A 20,661-nucleotide genomic window follows, 5' to 3' on the forward strand; every position below is an offset into this window, starting at 1 on the left:
ATCACTTGAGCCCAGGAGTTCAAAACTAGCCTAGCCAACATAAAGAGACATCATCTCTACAGAAAACTTTTGAAATTTAGCCAGGCGTGGTAACCCTGCACCTGTAGTCCCAGCCATTCAGGAGGCTGAGGTGGGAGGATTGCTTGAGCTGGGGAAGTTGAGGCTGCAGTGAGCTGTAATTGTACCCCTACTCCAGCCTGGGCAACAGAGCAGGACTCTGTCTCAAAAATAAAAAAACAATGACAGCTCTTCTACAAATGAGTTTGACAGGCACAACTTATGGGGCACCCACCACTTCAGTCCCAAGAGGGTTAAATACTGGGCCAGGCCAGCACTGGACCCCAGACAGAGGAAGGGCCTTCTCAGACCCACCGTGAAGTCCCACAGAGACATGCTTCTGGCCCTTTTCTCTTCTGATCTGCTCAGGGAAGCATCTGGTTCACGGCGCCGGGGTGAGGCAGGCATGCCGTTCTTTTGCCCCAGCCGTCCCGAGGGAGACCGCAGGCTGAACCCACTGACCCTCCAGTGGCTGCTTTTTCTCCTTTGGGACGTCTCTGGCTCCAGGCTCTGAAGCCAAAGCCCTGCCTGCTGTTGCACTCCTCTGACTTCCTCCGAAGTTCAGCCTCCTCCCCAGAGCCCTTAAAGCCCCCGGCACCCGGGCTTCTAATTAGAATCACACACATACTCCTTTCCTGCCAGTTGTTCTCCAGTCTTGGTGGGGTGGAATCCATCCAAGTACCAAGGGCGGTGAGGGGAGCAAAGCCCATCGTCTCTCAATGAGGCAGAAGTGGTCTTGGGACAAGGCTGGGGCTAGCCCATCCAGCCTGCAGCTGCTCCCTCACCCCTCCTAAAAGAGTCTCCATCTTGTCTCTGATACAGAGATAACATTGCCCTCTCTCTTCAGTTTCCATCTCCATTTATTTATTTATTTATTTATTTATTTATTTATTTATTTATTCAGAGACAGAGTCTAGCTCTGTTGCCCAGGCTGGAGTGCAGTGGTGCAATCTCGGCTCACTGCAGCCTCCACCTCCCAGGTTCAAGCGATTCTCCTGTCTTAACCTCCTGAGTAGCTAGGACTACAGGCATGAGCCACCACACCCAACTAATTTTTTTTTTTATAAGATGGGGTTTCACCATGTTGACTAGGATGGTCTCGATCTGCTAACCTCGTGATCCGCCTGCCTCGGCCTCCAAAAATGCTGGGTGGGGTTACAGACATGAGCCACCACGCCCGGCTTAATTTTTTTGTATTTTTAGTAGGGACAGGGTTTCACCATCTTGGCCAGACTGATCTTGAACTCCTGACCTCAAGCAATCTGCCTGCCTTGGTCTCCCAAAGTCCTGGGATTACAGGCATGGGAGATCCTGTCCCGCCCCTTCTCCTTCAGAAGGAAAGATGGGAATGCTGAGTGGGGTGAGAGGGAGCAGGCAGGCACAGTACTGAGGACTGGAAAATGAGGGAGGAGGCAGAAAGGGCAGCTCTATCCTGAATTGTCTCCAGGATTTTTCAGGAGATTCCCCATCCCCTGGGCTTCAAGGATCCACCTCCTTCACCACCCCAAGGCCTTGGCACCGTCATAAGGCTCTTTGCCTTTTTCCTCCTCTCCCGCTCCGGGCCTGCCTCTCTCCTGGCTTCTGTTCCAGCTCAGCTCATGCCTTCTCTAGGAAACTTTCCCAGGTAGCACCTAATCTGCATTGCTGGTGACCCTGCTGTTCCCTGAAGAGGTAGTCTGTCTTCACAAGGTTTGTTTCTGTGCTTCCTAAAGGTATTGTTTTCTTCTTGAGCCCGAAAGGAATTTCTTAAACTATGTACTGGTTCGCATTTTTCAGGTTAAGATTTTTTTCATCATGTTTAAATCATTGCCAAGTGTGTAATTTCTGAAATGTTTTACATATTGCAACATTTTAAAATAAAATTGCTAAGATTCTGTCCTAAATGCATGTTCAATTAAATCTAAATATTACAATTATTTGATACTTTCCACCATCCATCCATTTTTTTATTTTATTTTATTTTTTTAAGAGACAGGGTTTCACCACATTGCCCAGGCTGGTCTCAAACTCCTGAGCTCAGGCAATCCACCCGCCTTGGCCTCCCAAAGTGCTGAGATTACAAGCATAAACCACCGCACCTGGCCTTATTTATTTATTTATTGAGACAGCGTCTCACTCTGTTGCCCAGGCTGGAGTGCAGTGGCGCGATCTCGGCTCACCACAATCTCCACCTCCCAGGTTCAAGCAATTCTTGTGTTTCAGCCTCCTGAGTAGCTGGAATTATAGGCGCATGCCACCATAACCAGGTAATATTTGTGTATTTTTAGTAGAGACAGGGTTTAACCATGTTGGCCAGTCTGGTCTCGAACTCCCTACCTCAGGTGAACCTCCTGCCTCGGCTTCCCAAAGTGCTGAGATTACACGTGTAAACCACTGCGCCCGGTCTCCAACATTTATTTAAAATATATATGTATGATAGAGGCCAGGCACGGTGGCTCATGCCTGTAATCCCAGCACTTTGGGAAGTCGAGCTGGGCAGATCACCTGAGGTCGGGAGTTTGACACCAGCCTGACCAACATGGAGAAACCCAATCTCTACTAAAAATAGGCAAATATTAGCTGGGTGTGGTGGCGCATGCCTGTAATCCCAGCTACTCAGGAGGCTGAGACAAGAGAATTTCTTGGACCCAGGAAGTGGAGGCTGTGGGTGAGCCAAGATGGTGCCATTGCACTCCAGCCTGGGCAACAGAAGCAAAGTTCTGTCTCAAAAAAAAAAAAAATACACACACACACACACACACACACAAGTATGTATGATAGAACAACCAGACAGGAAATTAATAAGGAAACAGAGAACCTAAACAACATTATAGACCAATTGTCCCTAAGAGTGTATATAGAATACTTCCCCTGATAGCATCCAAATACACGTTCTTCCTAATCTGACACAGAATGGTTTTCAGGAGAGAGAGCATGTTAGGTCACACAGTAAGCCTTAACAGATGAAGGTGTGGCTCACACCTGGAATCCCAGATTTAAGAAGATTGAAATCATGCCATGTATTTTTTATGATCACAGTGAAATCCAGCTAGAAATCAATCGCAGTAGGGAAGCTGGAAAAATCACAACTATGTGGAAATTGCACAACACACTCTTGAACAACCAGCGGGTCAAAGAAGAAATCACAAGGGAAATTATAAAATATCTTAAGAAAATAAAAACAAAACATACCAAAACTTATGTGATGCGGCAAAAGTAGTATAAAGAGGGAAGTTTATAGTGATAAGCACTAAATTTAAATAAAAGAAAGATGGCTGGGTGCGGTGGCTCACGCTTGTAATCCCAGCACTCTGGGAGGCTGAAGTGGGCAGACCACCTGAGGTCAGGAGTTCGAGACCAGACAGGCTAACATGGTGAAACATCGTCTCTACAAAAATAGAAATAAAAACTTAGCTAGGTTTTGTTTTCGTGCCTGTAATCCCAGCTACTCAGGAGGCGGAGGCACGAGAATTGCTTGAACCTGGGAGGTGGAGGTTGCAGTGAACCCAGATTGTGCCACTGCAGTTTAGCCTGGGCAACAGAGCAAGACTCCATCTCAAAAGAAGAAGGAGAAGGAGAAGAGGAAGATGAAGAGAAAGAGGAAGAGGAGAAGGAGGAGGAGGAGGAACAAAATCAACAACCTAAATTTACACTTCAAGGAGCTGGAAAAAGAAGAATAAACTAATCTCAAAGTTAGCAGAATAAAGGAAATAATAAAGTTTAGAGCAGAAATAAGTAAAGAGAATAGTCGGGTACAGTGGCTCACGCCACTGTAATCCCAACACTTTGTGAGGCCAAGACGGATGAATCACTTGAGGTCAGGAGTTTGAGACCAGCCTGGCCAACATGACAAAACCCTATGTCTACTCAAAATACAAAAATTAGCCCGGCATGGTGGCACACAGCTGTAATCCCAGTACTCAGGAGGCTGAGGCAGGAGAATTGCTTGAACCTGGGAGGTGGAGGTTGCAATGAGCCAAGATCATGCCATTGCACTCCATCCTGGGCAACAGAGCAAGACTCTGTCTCAAAAAAAAAAAAAAAAAAAAGATCTTGGAGAGATTTGCACACCAATCTCCTAGCAGTAGCAGTAGACATGGAAACAACCCAAATGTCCACCAGCAGATGAATGGATAAAGAAAATGTGGTGGCCAGGAATGGTGGCTCACTCCTGTAATCCCAACATTTTGGAAGCAAGGTGGGAGGATTGCTTGAGCCCAGAAGTTCAAGACCAATCAGGGCAACATAATGAGACCCCCATCTCCACAAAAAATACAAAGTTAGCCAAGTATGGGGGTGCATACCTATAGTCACAGCTGCTCAAGAGGCTGATGTGGGAGGATCACCTGAGCCGGGGAGGTCAAGGCTGCAGTCAGCTGAGCTCGTGCCACTGAATTCCAGGAAACTCTGTCATATGCTACAGCATGAATCAGCCTTGAGGACATTATGTGATGTGAACTAAGTCAGTCACAGAAAGAAGATACTATACGACGCAACTTACGTGAGGAATCCAAAGTAAATGAACTCAGAGAAACAGAAAGTAGAGGGCCAGGCATGGTGGCTCATGCCTGTAATCGCAGCCCCTTGGGAGGCCGAGGCAAGCAGATCACTTGAGCCCAGGAGTTTGAGACCCACCTGGGAAACATAGTGAGACCCCATCTCTACTACAAATACAAAAATTAGCCAGGGGGCAGTGGCAAGCGACTGTAGTCCCAGCCAATCAGAAGGCTGAGGCAGGAGAATCACTCGAACAGGGGAAGTGGAGGTTGCAGTGAGCTGAGATCTTGTCACTGCACTCCAGCCTGGGCAACAGAACAAGATTCTGTCTCAAAAAAAAGAAAAGAAACAGAAAGTAGAATTGTAGTCACTGTGGGGAAGGAGAAACAGTTGTTGTTCAAAGGGTATCGGGTTACAGTCGTGCAAGATGAAAAAGTTCTAGAGATCTGTTGTACAATGTATATACGGTTAACGATACTGTAATGTACACTAAAAGAGTGATTTATGAATTTCTGTTATGTCTTTTTTACCAGTTGACAGATGTAGACAGATGATTGATAGATAGAAGATAGGTAGTTAGATAAACAGATGATAAATTGATAGACATATAGATGGATGGATGGATAGATATATACATATAGACAGATATAAATATAGATATAGATATACCCCCCAAAAAAACATGTGAACTCATTCTTTACCATTTAGTCAAGCTAACATAGTAGGCTGGGCGTGGTAGCTCACGCCTGTAATCCCAGCACTTTGGGAGGCTGAGGCAGATGGATTGCCTGAGGCCAGGAGTTCAAGACCAGCCTGGCCAACATGGTGAAACCCCTTCTCTACTAAAAATGCAAAAATTAGCTGGGCGTGGTGGCACCAGCCAGTAATCCCAGCTACTGGGGTGGGAAAGGAGGAGCCACACCTTGAATGCCACCCTGTTCCAGGCCAGATCAACCTTAGAAGGCTGAGGATCTGTAAGTAGCTGCCAATAAAACTATTGTGCCTGTGCATCTTTTGGGAAGTCTTAAGCTGTACCCATTTGAAAACACTGATCCCCAGTTCTGCTGTCTGAGTTTCCTACTGGGATCTCCCTCAGGGCAAGAGCAGGGGAGAAACCAGGGAACTGGCAATGTTCCCTCCAGCAGCTGCGAATCACAGCTTCCATTCCCCCTGGCCTCCCACACTCCTTCTTCCTTGCATCTCTCCTTCGCCATCCCACAACTTCTCCCTGTATCAGGATAGTCTGCTAATGAGAACTCAGAACTTAAGTGACGCTATGGTTCAAGACTACGGGTCGCCGGGCATGGTGGCTCAGGCCTGTAATCCCAGCACTTTGGGAGGCTGAGGCGGGTAGATCACGAGGTCAAGAGATTGAGACTATCTATCCTGGTCAACAAGGTGAAACCCCATCTCTACTAAAAATACAAAAATTAGCTGGGCATGGTGGCGCACGCCTGTAGTCCCAGCTACTCGGGAAGCTGAGGCAGGAGAATTGCTTGAACCCAGGAGCAGAGGTTGCAGTGAGCTGAGATCGTGCCATTGCACTCCAGCCTGGGTAACAAGAGCAAAACTCCCTCTCAAAAAAAAAAAAAAAAGACTAAGGGTTATGGGGATTCCCACTCTCTGCTTTGGGGCCCCTCTCCCTCTGTCTCCGTACAGGGGAGCTTCTCTTCCTTCTTGGCCTTTCTTGCCTATTAGACTCTCTGCTCCTTAAAACCACTCCACATGTGTCTGTGTCATTTTACCTAAACTGGCATAAGAACCAAGAATCCTGGTACTCCATTCATCGGAGCAGTACCATTTTGGTGCGTTGGCCGGGAAAGGAAATTAATTCAACAGACTGAGTCAAATAAACTTATTTTAAACTATCTACGGCCTTTAATAATTGAGTAAAGTGTACTCCTATGAACAAACTTTGGAGCATGTTTATTTCTCTGCGTGGTTCATCTAGAATTTGGAAACTATCCAAATCAAGTTTGACATGCAGAAACAATGAAAGCCCCTTGGGGAGAACTGGCCTCATAGCTTGTCTACACAGTCTCTGCACAGGGTTCCTGACCCGTGGTCAGTAAAGAATGTCACTTTCTAACAAGTCTGGGAGCTCTGAGTTTATCCTGGGACTTCAAGAGGAGAGAATCAACCAACTCACAGGTATTTGAGGATACAAACCCGTGGCTGGGCTTGGCTTTAACAGTCTTATCTGAAATTCCTTGTGAAACAGTTTCATCAAAGCCAATCCAAAAGGCCTACATAGAAATAACCATTCTTGCTGCACTTTATGCAAATAATCAGGTCAAGTATAAGACTACGGTTTATTCATAATTTGTTTTTACCAAAAATGAGGACTAGAGAGAAAAATTGTGCTCAAAAATTTATCATACATTGGTCATTAAGTCCTAGTCTCATTCATTGTTTTCAAGCTTTTCTTTCTTTTTTTTTTTTTTTTTGAGACATAGTTTCCCTTGTTACCCAGGCTGGAGTGCAATGGCACGATCTCGGCTCACCGCAACCTCGGCCTACTGGGTTCCAGCAATTCTCCTGCCTCAGCCTCCTGAATGGCTGGGATTACAGGCACACGCCACCATGCCCAGCTAATTTTTTGTATTTTTTTTTTTAGTAGAGACAGGGTTTCACCTTGTTGACCTGGATGGTCTCGATCTCCTGACCTCGTGATCCACACGCCTCGGCCTCCCAAAGTGCTGGGATTACAGGCTTGAGCCACCGCGCCAGGCCCCCAAGCTTTTCAACTACAGTTTAGACTGATTCTGCTTATTCCCGTGAATCAAGTAGTGATCTCAGGCAGCTTGGAAGAAAAAATAAAGGATGGGTAATGTAAAAATCTGGATCAATATACTAGCTCTGGGCAATTATCCTGCAAATTCTGCCAGGTAATAAAAGTGAGTGGGGGGGTGGAGAGGGAGGGGAATGTGGGGAAGGATAACATGGGGAGAAATGCCAGATATAGTATGCACCTAAAGTAAAATAAATAAATTATAAAAAAAGAAAAGAAAAGAAAAAGAATGTTTAAGTCAAATACAAAAAAATAAAAATAAATAAATAAATAAAACAAAAACAAGTAGGGTGCCTATAACCCAGAGGTTTCTTTGTTTAGGAAAATAAAACCAAGGAACTTTGTAGATGCCCCTCAAAGGGGAATTCTATAGCTTGACAAGTAAAATTTTAGATGGAAATTATCTACCACACCACACTTAACGGAAATTGCTGTACTCTATTATTTTCAATAGGGTTATACACGGAGCACCTTCTAACTGAAATATTAAACAGAGTTTCCATTGCTGTCATTTTTTGCTCAATTATTATCCTTATAGCAGGAATAATAGTTATAAAAAGGAAACATGAAAGTTTTGCTATCGCTGAGTCTATAAGACTTTTTATTGGGTTTAGTGATACAGGGTTGTTTTTTTTTTTTTTTTTTGAGACAGAGTCTCTGTAGCCCAGGCAGGATTGCAGTGGTACAGTCTTGGCTCACTGCAACCTCCGCCTCCCGGGTTCTAGTTCAAGCAACTCTCCTGCCTCAGCCTCCCAAGTAGCTGGGATTACAGGCAGGCACCACTATGCCCAGCTAATTTTTGTGCTTTTAGTAAAGACAAGGTTTCACCATATTGGCCAGGCCGGTTTCGAACTCCTGACCTTGTGATCCGCCCACCTCAGCCTCCCAAAATGCTGGGATTACAGGCATGAGCCACCGCACCCGGCTAGTGATGCAGTTTTGAGTGAAACATGCTGCTTTTGGATTAACACACTTTTGGATTAACACCTCCCGTAAAGTAAAGGAAAATCTACAGGTACTTAAAAATCAAATCAAAATTATTGACAGGTTCGGGGGAAAGGCCGGCTTCAGCCGCAAGTGGCTACAATCCCTCTTTAATAAATTCCTCTTTAATAAATTCTTCTTTTTATTTATTTATTTATTTATTTATTTATTTTTATTTTTTTAGATGGAGTTTCGCTGTAGTTACCCAGACTGGAGTGCAATGGCACCATCTCGGCTCACCGCAACCTCCGCCTTCTGGGTTCAAGCAATTCTCCTGCCTAGCCTCCTGAGTAGCTGGGATTACAGGCATGCACCACCATGCCCAGCTAATTTTTGTATTTTTAGTAGAGATGGGGTTTCACCTTGTTGACCAGGATGGTCTCGATTTCTTGATCTTGTGATCCACCTGCCTCGGCCTCCCAAAGTGCTGGGATTATAGGCATGAGCCACCGCGCCCGGCCAATTCCAGTCTTCTTTATGGAATTGATTAACCCCTTTATTAAGCCCTCTCTTGCTTGTATGCCTTGTATTGATATTTGGACCCTGTACTATAGCCTGTTGTAGGAGTTATTAAGAAATTATCTTGCCAGGCACAGTGGCTCATGCCTGTAATCCCAGCACTTTGGGAGGCCTAGGCTGACAGATCACCTGAGGTCAGGAGTTCAAGACCAGCCTGACCAACATGGTGAAACCTTGTCTCTACTAAAAATACAAAATTAGCTGGGCATGGTTGTGGGCTTCTGTATTCCCAGCTACTCGGGAGGCTGAGGCAGGAGAATCACTTGAACCTGGGAGGTGAGGTTGCAGTGAGCAGAGATCGTTGCTCTCCAGCCTGGACAACAAGAGTAAAACTTCTGTCTCAATAAATAAATAAGTAAATAGAAATTATCTTAGGCAGACAGAGAGGAAAAGGGGTCATCGGGAAGCTTTCATTTTTTTAAAGCATCTCCAGAAAAGTTTCTTGTAAACCCCCGGCTCTTAGAGCCAGGCCAGCAACCTTTGATATGCATATGCAAGCCATTAGAAACTGGTCCACCCAAACATGACGATTCTGGCCGCCTTCTTGACCTTTCCCCACTTGATCCTGGCAACATGACCGCCCCCACATATCCTGTAATGTGTAGAACTCTTGGTGCCCTGTATCTGCATATTAGAAGTCTAGGATGGGAGGGCCAGCTTTTTCCGAGGGCTACGTGAATGACAGCTTAGTCAAACCAATCCCCTGAGCCCTATGCAAATCAGACAGTGCCTTCTCCAGCCTCTGTGTATACACCCATCTGGTATCTGTGGCAGGTCAGGGTTCCCTCTCTCCACTTTGGAGCCCCCCTCCCTCTGTCTCTGTACTGGGAGCTTCTTCCTTCTCTCTTCCTTCTTGCCCTTCTTGCCTATTAAACTCTCCACTCCTTGAGAAAAAAATAAGTCGGGCTTGGTGGTTCACGCCTATAATTCCAGCACTTTGGGTGGATCACCTGAGGTCAGGAGTTTGAGACCAGCCTGACCAATATTGTAAAACCCTGTCTCTACTAAAATTACAAACATTAGTCGGGCATGGCAGCATGCACCTGTAGTCCCAGCTACTCAAGAGGCTGAGGCAGGAGAATCTCTTGAACCCAGGAGGCGGAAGTTGCAGTGAGCCAAGATCACACCACTGTACTCCAGCCGGGGCAACAGAATGAGACTCTGTCTCAAAACAGAAAAAAAGACTAAGAGTCATGGTCCTCTCTCGTGGAATTGCAGTGAGGACTAAATGGGACTTATTGTGTGCCTGGAAGTTGAATATGAGTCTAAATCTGGGCTAATAGGGCCTGGAGATGGTGACCTAAGGCCTTTGGCCCTTCATGGAGGGGGATGGAGGGAGGTGCTGGCCCACAGCTGACAGTGCCTGTTGGAATCTGGGAGTCCTGGCTTCTTTCTTGCTCTGCCTTTCAGGTTTTTCTGTGAGATTCTCCTTTGTCACAGGGCCCAGGGCTAAGACCACCAAGGCATAAAACGTTTCCAAGGGGTGGAAAGGTTTTAATGAGCATCCCAAAGGGACGGGGGGGATACAAACTCCAAATCCAGCCTTTATATCACCATTATTTCAGGCAACAGGAGGAGGCTCAGCCTTGCTTAGCTCATTCCCAGATGAAGAGGCAGCTGGAGGGAAGTCCCTGAAAGTGCCTCTCTACCCAGCAGAGGGGCTAGGGGAAAGTGGAGAGGTCTCTGCTGCTGTTCCCACCAAGAGCAGGGAGACCTCAAGCAGCAAGCTGACCTCAAGCAGCAAGCTGAAGGTCAGGACGGACCCAGAATCAGGCAGGAGTTGGGCAGGAACATGAGACACTGGAAGGTTAGATGGGACCGGACAGGTGAGAAAACTCTTAGGGTCCCCAGACAGCATTGAGATCTTATAGAGGGGCCCCAAGGGCCTGCTAACTCCAGGGACTAAGACCTCCCAGGTAGGGAGGTACCCCTAGACTGAGACACTCACAAAGGGACCCCAGTTCAGCAAGGGTCAGAGGAAGGTCTGGAGGGAGAAGAGGGTAAAGGGTCCTGGGTGGGCAAGAGGCTGAGGAGGGAGCCTGGGGAGAACACCAGGGCGGGGCATCAGGCCGGTGTGGCCAGAGGGGTCCTCTAGCTGCTGCTCTGCTGCTCTTGCTCACGGATGAGGTTGGCAATGGGGCCGGTGATGCCGCCTATCAAGGTCCAGTACTCGTCGAAGCTGATGCGCCCATCATGATTGGCATCCAGGTTCTGAATGAGCTTATCTGCAGCCTTCCTGTTCCCTGTGTCCTGGGGAGGAAGCAAGGATCAGCAATGCTGAGGGTGGAAGCCCCAGAGAGACCCCCTAAGCAGAGTCCCAGGATCTGGCATGGACAGCTGCTTCCCTTGGAAAATACAAACACAGTCCTCCCTGGCTAGGCCTGCGCATCCTGAGAAGACAGAGGCCTGGGGGTGGAGGAGACCCCAGAGCTAGGGGAGCTCAGGAAGGATAGAGGCCTCAGCAGGGAAGGATACCCTGAGAAGTTAGAGGCTTGCAGGGGAGGGAAGGGGAGAGGGAGGAAGGCCTTTGGGTGAGAGGCCTTACCGAGAGCATGTGGTTCAGCTCTTTCTGGAGCATCTCACGGAAGCTGCTCTTGCTGATCTTGTTCTTGACCAGGCTGTACTTAGACACATATTTGTAGAAGTTTTCCACCAGGACAATGATCGCCTTCTCCAGCTCAGTGTAGCAGTCTGACATCTCCCTGCTTCGCCTGCTCGCCGGGCCTGGACACCAAAAGGAGGGGAGATGAGAGGAGACCCCTGTTAGGCGTGTCACTCGCGTAGAGACCACCAGGCAGGCTTCGTGTGGGCAATGAAGCCTTTTTATTTCGCACTCAGGTGCAAGTGGGCCAAGTCTGAGAAGGGAGTTAGGCAAGGGAAGTAGGAAAGGGGACTGGTTATGTAGGTTGGGGCAAATGGTTAGTTAAAGGTAGTAATCTATTTTAGGAAGGGGAAGGGCGTCATGGGATACATGGTCACAAGGGTAGGGGTATTATAAGGGTGAGGGTTATTGGTTGCAACCAGAGGGGAGGGTGGGGTAAATTACACAGTTACAGGGGTGGGGGTCCTAAGAAACCCAATGTCCAGGGGGGAGATTTCGAAAGGCTTAGCAGGAGCAATGGTTGCAGGTTGCTGGGGGAGAGCAATTAGTTGAGGCAGGAACAAGTTGTTTCACTTCTCTTTGTGGCCATCTTGTTAATTCAGACTTTCTGGCCCCTGGGGGCCATCCAGAGGTGTACATGGGGGTCACCAAGGCTATAGTGGCCGGGCTTGGACTTGGAGGCCTGACAACCTTCACAGGCCATACCTCCTCCTCCACACCCACCCTAGGCCCTGGGTCCTTCCTCCTCCCCTGCTCCTAGTCCCTGGAGAATAAGGTGGCAGGAAAAGGGAAACACAGAGTGGGTGGGGGAAAGGAGGCGAGCCCTGGAATGAGAACTATGCGGCTCCTCTAATCCAGGTGCTCCCCAGTTCAACCGCCTCAACAGGTTCTCCAGGCCCTGCCCCAGCCCCAGGCACCAGCCCTAGGGAGCAAGATCCCTACTGTCAGAGCCCTAGGGGGCAAGAGGCTCCCATGGGAAGAGAAGAAGGGTCCACCTGCTCTCCCACCCTGCTCTGCAGCTGGCCCACCTCACCTGGGGGCAAGCATGGCTGGGACTGCTGAGATGAGCCATGGAGGATAGAGGGAGAGGCTTCTGCCTCCCACTCCCAGGACTGGCTGAGACCCCAGCCCCAGGCAACAAAGCAGAAAGGAAGACCTAGGCCTTTCCCAAGCCCTTGCCGGGCTCCAGGGCAGTGAGTCCCATGCATCAGGCCCAGGCTGCCCCTTTTGGGAAAGGGCAAAGTCCAGATCCACTGGATCAGATTTTATGCGGCTCTCCCACCACCCCCCGCCACACCCTGCTAGCCTCTCCTCCCTTACGCCCATCCCTAAATACACAGCAGCACCGAAGAACACCCTCGTCCGCTTTACCTAAGGCGGGGCCAGGCCCTGTTCTGCCCCAGCAGGAGACGGACCCTGGACACAGCAGACTGCCAGAGGGCACATGCGTCACCCCCTCACCCCAGGACAAAAGACACTTTCCAAGCGGATACAGCCTTCTGAATAACAGGATATGAGGGGAGCAGGCGGGTCTGGATCGCCTCTGTGAGTCACAGCCCATGCCCAGAACCCCGGCCCGTCAAACTGAAGAAATCAGACTCCCTTCCCACCCCCAAGCCCAGGAATGAGCTCCCGCCACCCTCGCCTGGCAGGTCCTGACGGAAGGAGATGGACAAAGCAGGGACACAGCCACCACAGGGGCCTGAGCGAGCCACAGTCAGATTTGGAAGGAAAGGCTGCTCCATCAGGCCCCACCACAGCCTCCTGTCCTGCCACCTGCTTCCCATTGGCCCCCCATGGCCATTCCTACTCCCATGCAGGCTGCCCTGCCCTCTCCAGCCAGCTGAAGCCTGCCCATCACTCCGTCCCTGCCCAAACCACACCTCCAAGGGGAGCCAGCCTCGACCCCTGCCCTGGTCGCCGTCCTCGCTGATTCCCACAGTCATGGGTGTCATCAGCACTCAGCTAGCACTGGCGGGGGCCCACTAACTGGTGAGGCCACACCGTCTTGCTGGGTCTTGTCTTGTTCCTTGAGACAACCATAGTTTTGCTTAAACATACATGGCCAATGTATTTTCTGAACTAAATGGCAGGACTCATAGACTTGTCTTTAAATCCTGGATATACACGGTCCCCTGCTTTTAATCTCTGCATCTCTCAAGCCCACATTGCCTGGCCTGATGCCTTGCTCAAGGTAGACGTTCTAGAAATATTCCACCTCCTTCCAGCCCTCATAACAGGTATCGCAGGTCCCTGATCACCTTTTAAGCTTTTTCTTTAATGAAGCCTCTTTTGAAGTAAGGGTGGGACCAGGAGGGGATAGGCCAGGAAGCAAGAAGGAAGGAGAGTTAAGTGGGAGACTCAGGCTGTGGCTTCTCTGAGGGAAAATCCTGCCCTTGTCTCCCCTTCTCTGTCTGCCTTAACCCTCTGGCCCCTGGCTGGGAGGATGCAACATGGTACCAGAACTGCAGGAAGCCACACTCTTTTCCATATTCTTTTTTTTTTTTTTTTTTTGAGACGGACTTTCGCTGTCGTTACCCAGACTGGAGTGCAATGGCACGATCTCGGCTCACCGCAACCTCTGCCTTCTGGGTTCAAGCAATTCTCCTGCCTCAGCCTCCCGAGTAGCTGGGACTACAGGCGTGCACCACCATGCCCAGCTAAATTTTGTGTTTTTAGTAGAGACGGGATTTCACCTTGTTGACCAGGATGGGCTCAATCTCTTGACCTCGTGATCCACCCGCCTCAGCCTCCCAAAGTGCTGGGATTACAGGCGTGAGCCAGCGCGCCCGGCCCTGTTGTAAGACTTTCATACAAACTCTTTACCATTTACAAACGAGGAGGAAGACCATTGTTTAACCCATGGTCTGTCTGCTGTGCCATCCTTGGGTTGGAGGTGGCTCAGGTTCATGACCAATGTTCCAGGTGATTCTGAAAACCGTGCCCTTTTCTGGAAGGACTGTGCCAAGCCAATTCCCAACCAAGCCTTGGGAATGGGATGATAATTCAGAGAACATTCCCACACTTAACCATCCCAGTCCTTGTTCCCTAAGTGAGGGATCTTGTGGGAAATGGTCAGGGAGAGGAAGAAGGAAGGAAATGTGTGCCCCTCTTCCCACAGGCCAGCCAACCTCTCCCAGCACCAGCCTTCTTGGAGTCATTTCTCTGAGCTGTCTCCTCCTGGTCTTCCTCGATATCGTGACCCAACCCCTGCCTGGCCTCCAGCAGCAGCCAAGCGGACAAGACACAGGTAAGCCTCAGAGTATGACTCTGCCACCTGCTCCCAGGAGTACTGGGAGACCCAGAGCGGGAGCTCCAGCACCTCAGGGCTTCAGCTCCCAGCTCCTCCTCCCAGGAATCTGCCCCTCCCCACCTTCTGTAAAATGGACCATGCTGGAGATAACATCTGACAAGTGCTTTTCTGGAGCTTTTTCTAAAGGAAGGTTAGGATAGCACAGGCAAGGAGCATTACCCTCCTCCACCTCCCTCCCCTTAAGGCCAGAAGACAGGATCTGCCACCCTACCCATCCCTCAGCCACCTGCTCCCCCAGGCTGCCCCATTCCCCCACCAGCCAGGGCCCAGGTCTCCTGGGTAGGGGGTTGGGCAGATGTTCTAGACCATCAGCCCCTTCCTAGAGAGGTCAAGCAGGAGGTCATCCCTGCATTGGCCCTGCCACACAAAGGTCCTGGCCTGAGAGAACAGTGTAGAGTGGAGCCTTTTAGAAATGTGGGAACAGGAGAACCACGTGTCCTCCAATGGGCCCTCTCACCTCAGGCCTCCAGCCCTACCCCAGGGTTCTCATTGTCTTCCTCTGGGCTGATTCATCACTGAGCAACCAGCAGTCTCCCACCCCCACCCCACCCACCTCAGCCCAGCTTGCTGACTTCTCCAAAAGCCCAAATTGCCCTGACACCATGCCCCTGGATCCCAGCCACTCCAGCCCCACCCTCCCACCCCCAGGTTTGGGCCCCACACCCTCCAAATGCCTTCTAACCACCCACCACATCCCCAGGCTCCTTCCACCTGGAGTCCCGAATGTCCACCACACCCTCTTAAATCCACTTTCTCTTCCCACCCCACACACACCTCTTGAGTCTTACATTTTTTCCAAGTGTTGGGATATGTCCCTAGACCCCTGTCCCTCCTAGTCACCGTTCTCTCCAGAGTCTAGCCCACTGTCAAGCCTACATGTGGATTCTCTGTGTCCCTTCCAGCCACCTGGAATTCATTCGCTCACTCAGGCACCATGGTTTGCTTACTCATTCATTCATTGGATCATTTATTCACTCTCATTCATTCTCTTGCCCGTTCAATCATGCATTCACTCTCTTGCACACTCATTCATTCATTCCTTTTTTCATTTACTCATTTGTCCCCTCTGCCTTCAGTAGACAGGGAAGGTGCTATCCGAACTGGGCTGACAATGCCACCTCTATCACAAGGCTGTTCCAAAGGAAATCTCTCCAGCCTCAGCTGTTCCATTCTCTGCTCCTTCCTGTGTTCCTTCTCCAGTTTCACGAGGCCCTCTCCAGAAACAGTTCCTGGAGCACGGTGGGGCCTGCTTTGGCCGAGAGGTAGGCCCCCGGCCTCACCCTCACCATCCTCCTGCATCTAATTCGCGCGTGCACACACACACACACTCACACACTCACACACACACACAGCTAGGACCTCTGCCATTCCTGATCCCCTCTGCCTGGGTAACCCATCGCCCTTCCACTTACTTCAGCTCTTGGAGCAAGAAGCCAGCCTCTGAAATTTTTCCGGACAAGTGAAGTTGGAAGCGTTTGGTGAGGTTCCTGCCTCCATCCCCACCCCCAACACACACACAGCTGCCCTAGCCTCACCAACACCTACTAGAACCTGGGGAAAGGCGGAGCCGGCTCCCCAACACCCCTGCCCTCACCCCCATCGCGACTGGGCTGGGCCGGGCCGGGGAAGGCTCCCATGGTGCAGGTGGCTCTGCCAAGCAAAGCAAGTCAAGCTGGGGCCTGCCCGGGGCCCGAGGTGGAGAAGCCGCTCTCCCTCTACCTCTCCCCCTTCCAGGGAGCTTGCAGGCTCGGAACAGCCCCGCTCGGGTTCCTCCCGGATCTCATCCCTCTCAAGGAACAGCTCCTGCAACACAGCAGGGCCTGCTTGGGTCGGGAGGTAGAGGAGGCGCCACCTCAGCCCCTGCGTCCCCTTTGCCAGAATCTCCGGCTCCCTGGGACCTGCCTGGTTCCCTCTGGACCTCATCTCGTCTCCCAGGACACAGCTCCCAGAGCCCAGCAAGGCCTGTGTCTAAGCTCTGACCACCCCCAACCAGACCAACACGCATTTGGCCTCTTCTGTTGGGGAGGGTCACGCAGCTGTGGGCAAAGCTTCCAAACGGGGCTCGGAGCTCGGTTGGCTGCTGTGCCAGGGAGGGGAGTCTCACCATCCCACCCAGCCCTCTGAAGGCCTCCCCCAGCCCCCAACCCCTCAGGACTGCCCATTCCCAAACTGGCCTGTGGGGGAAAGTTAATAATTACCGAAATCTTCCTGCCCGGTCTCTGGCAGGCCCCTCTCCTCAGGCCCCCTTCGCTGTCCCCTCTCCTGGCCTCCCAAGACTGTGGGGCCCTCCGGCAGCCACAGACCTCCCAGGCCGGGCCTGGGTGCTCACCTGCTGCCTCCGTCTGCCTCCTCTCCAGCAGGGCTCTGGGGCCTCGGCTCTGGCACTGCCAAGCAGCTCCCTGCGCTCAGCCCGGCTGGGACTCCTCCCCGCTGCACTCCCAGAATCTGTCCCACTCCCTCCTGGTCCTGCCCGCCGAGCTGGCTCGGTGGGGAGGTAGTGGCTGAGCTCGGTCTTAATTTGGCCCTGGGGTTGGGCCCTTGTTAAAGGGATACACACCTTTTCTCACACCCCCCTACCTCTATCCCAGAGGGAGTGGTGGAAGCTGGCAGTCCCCCAACCCCACCCTCCCAGCCCTGCAGGAACTGAACAGAACCTGACAGGGTAGAGAAAGGAAGGGAAGGACTGTCACCTGCCTTTCTCACCTGGGTCACCGGGAGCCCAGTTTCAGTGGCTCGCAACAGACAAGTTCAGTTATCATTCCAGGCCAGCCTAACTGGCCACAGACACCTCCTTGCCATTGGGATTTCAGGAGTAACGCCCGACTTCAGTGTTCAAATCAGAAGGCAGATGCCAGGGACCTGTCTGGCTCCCTGGTCTTCTGTCTCCAGTCTGGCCCAGCAGCTCTTCTGAGACCCAGCCCTAAAAGCCCTCGTGTATACCAGGGGACTCCTCTGGAAACTCCCCACACCCCACTGTTTCCCTAAGATACCCAGGGAAACTGGCCAGCTCGACCTCCCTACACTGGGGCAGCTGCTGAAACCAAAGAGGGGCCCCCTGGCCCACTCCAGCAGTAATGACATTGGTTTCTCAGGCACTTGCCGTGCATCCGGCTCTCTGATAAGTGCTTTACCCGTGTGGCACTGTCCTCTTAGCAATCCTGTAATATTCATATACCCCATTTACAGATGAGGAAACTGATACTAAGAGTGTGCCCAAAATTCCAATAAGGCAGATCTGAGATTCAAACTCAGGCCAGTCAGCCTGTTTCTCACCCCCCACCCCCACCCACCCCATTTCCCCTTGTTATGTCAGCCAGGGCTCAGAACACCTGGGATAATATCCTTTCCCCAAGTGTGCACACATGCCCTCCTCTCCTATAAGACAACCCTCCCCCTGGCAAAGAGGAGCCGTTCCCTCAGAGAGGACTACATCACCCCTTTGGGCCTGGTAAGACCCTCAACCCAAATTCGTGGGTAAAGAGAGTCCCCGTTCACTCCCACTGCCAACCACTCCAGCCCCACATGCCCCACCCTACTGATGGCTCTGCCATTGACCCCCAAGCTCTCCTCACTCATGGACCCTGGGGAAGGGGCTGTCCAGTCAAGACAACATCTTTCACTTTTTTCATTATTTTTTATTAATCAAATGATACAAAACAACCATCATTCTGTCAATGCCCAAGCACCCAGCTGGTCCTCTCCCCGCATGTCATACCCTCCTCAGCCTCCTCTCCCCGCACCCTGCTCTCCTTCCTCCCCACCCTAGCCCAAGGACGGAGTCTAGGAGGAGCCTGGGGCAGAGCAGGAGGCAGGAAGAGAGCAGCGGATGGACAGCTATGGTTTGCGTTGGGGAAGAGATTAGGAGGTAGGTTCTTAAAGACCCTTTTTAAATACCAGATATCCAGCCATGTTCCCAGCTCCATTCTTCAAATCATTTCCCATAGCCCAGCTCCTCTCTGTTTTCCCCCTACTACCAGTTCTTTGGCTCTTACACAATTTTTATACCTCCGGCATCCCTCAAATATTCATCCCTGGCCCAATCAGTTCCCTGAGCCTCCCTCTGGTGGGGACTCCTGCACCCGTGAGCTCCACAGAGCACTCAAGACAGAATTACACAGAGACCTGGGGAAGGCCATTAGAAGCTGAATGCTGCAGAGATGCGGAGAGGAGCAGGCTAGGGAACAGGTGGTGGCAGAGGAGAGAAGTTTTCTTTCCAGGCCCACAGTCTCTCCCCAGCACCCCCCAGAATTTCAGGGGGAGTCCTCAGCTCCCCCGGACAGGGCTCTTCAGCTTCACACTCTTGGCCGCTTCTCCAATCAGCTCCCAGAAACTCCCAAACTCCAGTTTGGAGTCGTTGCAGCTGCCCAGGTTGGCAATTTTCTCTTCCAGGCCACAGTTGCTCTGAGGACAGTGAAGACACCAGGGCTCAGGGAGGCCACACTTTCAGATCTTCCCACCCCACCCTGCCCAGGGGCAGATGGCAAAAGCAGGGCCTACCCAGCACTGGCGGGGAACGGTGAGGGGTTGCAAGTGCCAGTGTGGGTGGGATCCAGGAGCACTGGCTTGGGAAGTCAGGGGACTGGCTGGGTGGGGTGTGCTCCCTCTGTACCGGCATAAGGTGGGGCAGCTGCTGGGTGACCAGGTCCCGTAGCTCGGAAGGGGTCAGCGTCTCCTTCCCACCCTCCACGGAGTACTGGTGGAAGTTCTTGATAAGGGTCTCAATGGCCCTCTCCACATCACTGAATTCCTGAGCATCCTGAGGACAGGGGACATCACCCACATCAATGAAACTCCATGCACCCTGTGACACCTTGCTTCCCCAGGAGCCGGGCAAAGCCCACAGGGCAGAAGAAAGCTGGAAGGCACACAGCTCCCACCCACTCCAGAGCCCAGAACCTGGCCTCTCTCCCCCACCCCCGGCTCGGCCTCCAGGCCACAGCGGCCACAGGTTGGGCAAGGCTTCCCTCCCCACACCCCCCAGCTGCAGCCAGAGCAGGTCCCAGCATGCACCCAGGCATCCTCTTCCCAGGAGGACTCCATCTGCATCACCCTGTGTGGGCCTCAGGAGGGGGTTCACATCTCATTGGCAGGGTCTGGGATGCAGGGCACGGCCAAGGTGAAGGGCAGAAGTCAGTGGGGGACATAGACCCTCAGGGTGAAGGAAAGGAGTGTGGAAGCAGAAAGGCTGGAGTGAATGAGCCCACCTCCGCATTGGCTGACCGGCACTGTCCCATGGTGCCCGCTGCGGCTGGTCCTTTGGTGAGAGTTCTGTCGTCCTATAGCTGGCCCCAGAGGAGGTGATGGCTCATGATCTGCCTAGAGGAGGGGGCAGGACTGAGGTAAGGGGAGAGTCTAGCATTTCTTTCTCAACTGCCCCCTTTTGCTCCACCTCCGATATTCTATACCTCCCCATGGGGTCAAAACGAACTCCACACAGGCCCAGGCTCCCCCTGAGTTTCGAGAGCCAAGATCACATCCCCAGGCCAGTGCATCTGGGGGACTCCCTTGGGCCTCACCCTAGCTTCATTCTTTCCACCTCCTCCAACCACCCACCTCTGCTTGAAACACACACGCCAACCTCCAGTATCTGATCCCCTAGCCCTTACCCTAAGCGTGCCCTCTGGACAGGAGGCAGTAAATGCGGGTGAAAAGCCCTGGGTTTCCTTACCTGCTGACAGCCGCTGAGACAGGGCAGGAGGAACCAGCTCACCTGAGCTCAGCTCTTATACCTGGGGGAAGGGAGGGGAGGCAGGGGGCTGGGCCTAAGCCACCCCTGCTATTGCAGCAGCCTGGGCTCTGAGCCAGCTTTATGGGCCCCACCCTCCACTGGCCAGAGTTCCAGAGCCCTTCCCGACCCTGCCATGAGGAGGGAGCCACAGAGAGCTGGGGCTGGGAAGACCCTGGCCTCAGATAAGCATG

At 51.6% G+C, this 20,661-nt stretch overlaps 2 protein-coding genes across 7 annotated transcripts; both read right to left on the minus strand.

Annotated features, from left to right (window-relative positions):
* Positions 1-10,300: 10,300 nt before the first annotated feature.
* Positions 10,301-17,108, minus strand: S100A16 (S100 calcium binding protein A16). 4 transcript variants are annotated; one of them, XM_078355746.1, is made up of 3 exons: positions 17,072-17,108; positions 11,373-11,551; positions 10,301-11,077 (listed from the first exon to the last, which is right to left on the minus strand). In XM_078355746.1, exons 2-3 carry the CDS (start codon positions 11,523-11,525, stop codon positions 10,919-10,921), a joined length of 312 nt encoding a protein of 103 aa, XP_078211872.1. In that variant the 5' UTR covers positions 11,526-11,551; positions 17,072-17,108; the 3' UTR covers positions 10,301-10,918. The 4 variants fall into 4 exon arrangements, with proteins under 4 accessions (XP_078211872.1, XP_035136000.1, XP_035136001.1 ...); XM_035280109.3 differs by having other exon boundaries at positions 16,941-17,108; XM_035280110.2 differs by lacking the exon at positions 17,072-17,108 and adding an exon at positions 16,155-16,852.
* Positions 17,109-18,356: 1,248 nt separating this feature from the next.
* S100A14 (S100 calcium binding protein A14) lies at positions 18,357-20,440 on the minus strand. Of its 3 annotated transcripts, none has more exons than XM_035280111.3 (4): positions 20,411-20,440; positions 19,947-20,058; positions 19,352-19,498; positions 18,357-19,143 (listed from the first exon to the last, which is right to left on the minus strand). In XM_035280111.3, the coding sequence occupies exons 2-4, from the start codon at positions 19,974-19,976 to the stop codon at positions 19,006-19,008; spliced, it is 315 nt and encodes a 104-aa protein (XP_035136002.1). In that variant the 5' UTR covers positions 19,977-20,058; positions 20,411-20,440; the 3' UTR covers positions 18,357-19,005. The 3 variants fall into 3 exon arrangements, with proteins under 3 accessions (XP_035136002.1, XP_035136003.1, XP_035136004.1); XM_035280112.2 differs by having other exon boundaries at positions 19,947-20,076; XM_035280113.2 differs by having other exon boundaries at positions 20,349-20,440.
* Positions 20,441-20,661: the final 221 nt, after the last annotated feature.

The sequence above is a fragment of the Callithrix jacchus genome, chromosome 18, assembly GCF_049354715.1.
Source record: "Callithrix jacchus isolate 240 chromosome 18, calJac240_pri, whole genome shotgun sequence".
In the NCBI taxonomy this organism is placed as follows: Eukaryota; Metazoa; Chordata; class Mammalia; order Primates; family Cebidae; genus Callithrix; species Callithrix jacchus.

Coding starts and splice junctions, on each gene's coding strand:
- S100A16 (XM_078355746.1), bottom strand. CDS start 11,525: ATGTCAGACTGCTACACTGAGCTGGAGAAGGCGATCATTGTCCTGGTG. Junction 11,078..11,372: donor AGCTGAACCACATGCTCTCG/GTAAGGCCTCTC, acceptor CTTCCTCCCCAG/GACACAGGGAACAGGAAGGC.
- S100A14 (XM_035280111.3), bottom strand. CDS start 19,976: ATGGGACAGTGCCGGTCAGCCAATGCGGAG. Junction 19,499..19,946: donor GCCGGTCAGCCAATGCGGAG/GTGGGCTCATTC, acceptor CCCTGTCCTCAG/GATGCTCAGGAATTCAGTGA. Junction 19,144..19,351: donor AGCTGCCCCACCTTATGCCG/GTACAGAGGGAG, acceptor CACTGTCCTCAG/AGCAACTGTGGCCTGGAAGA.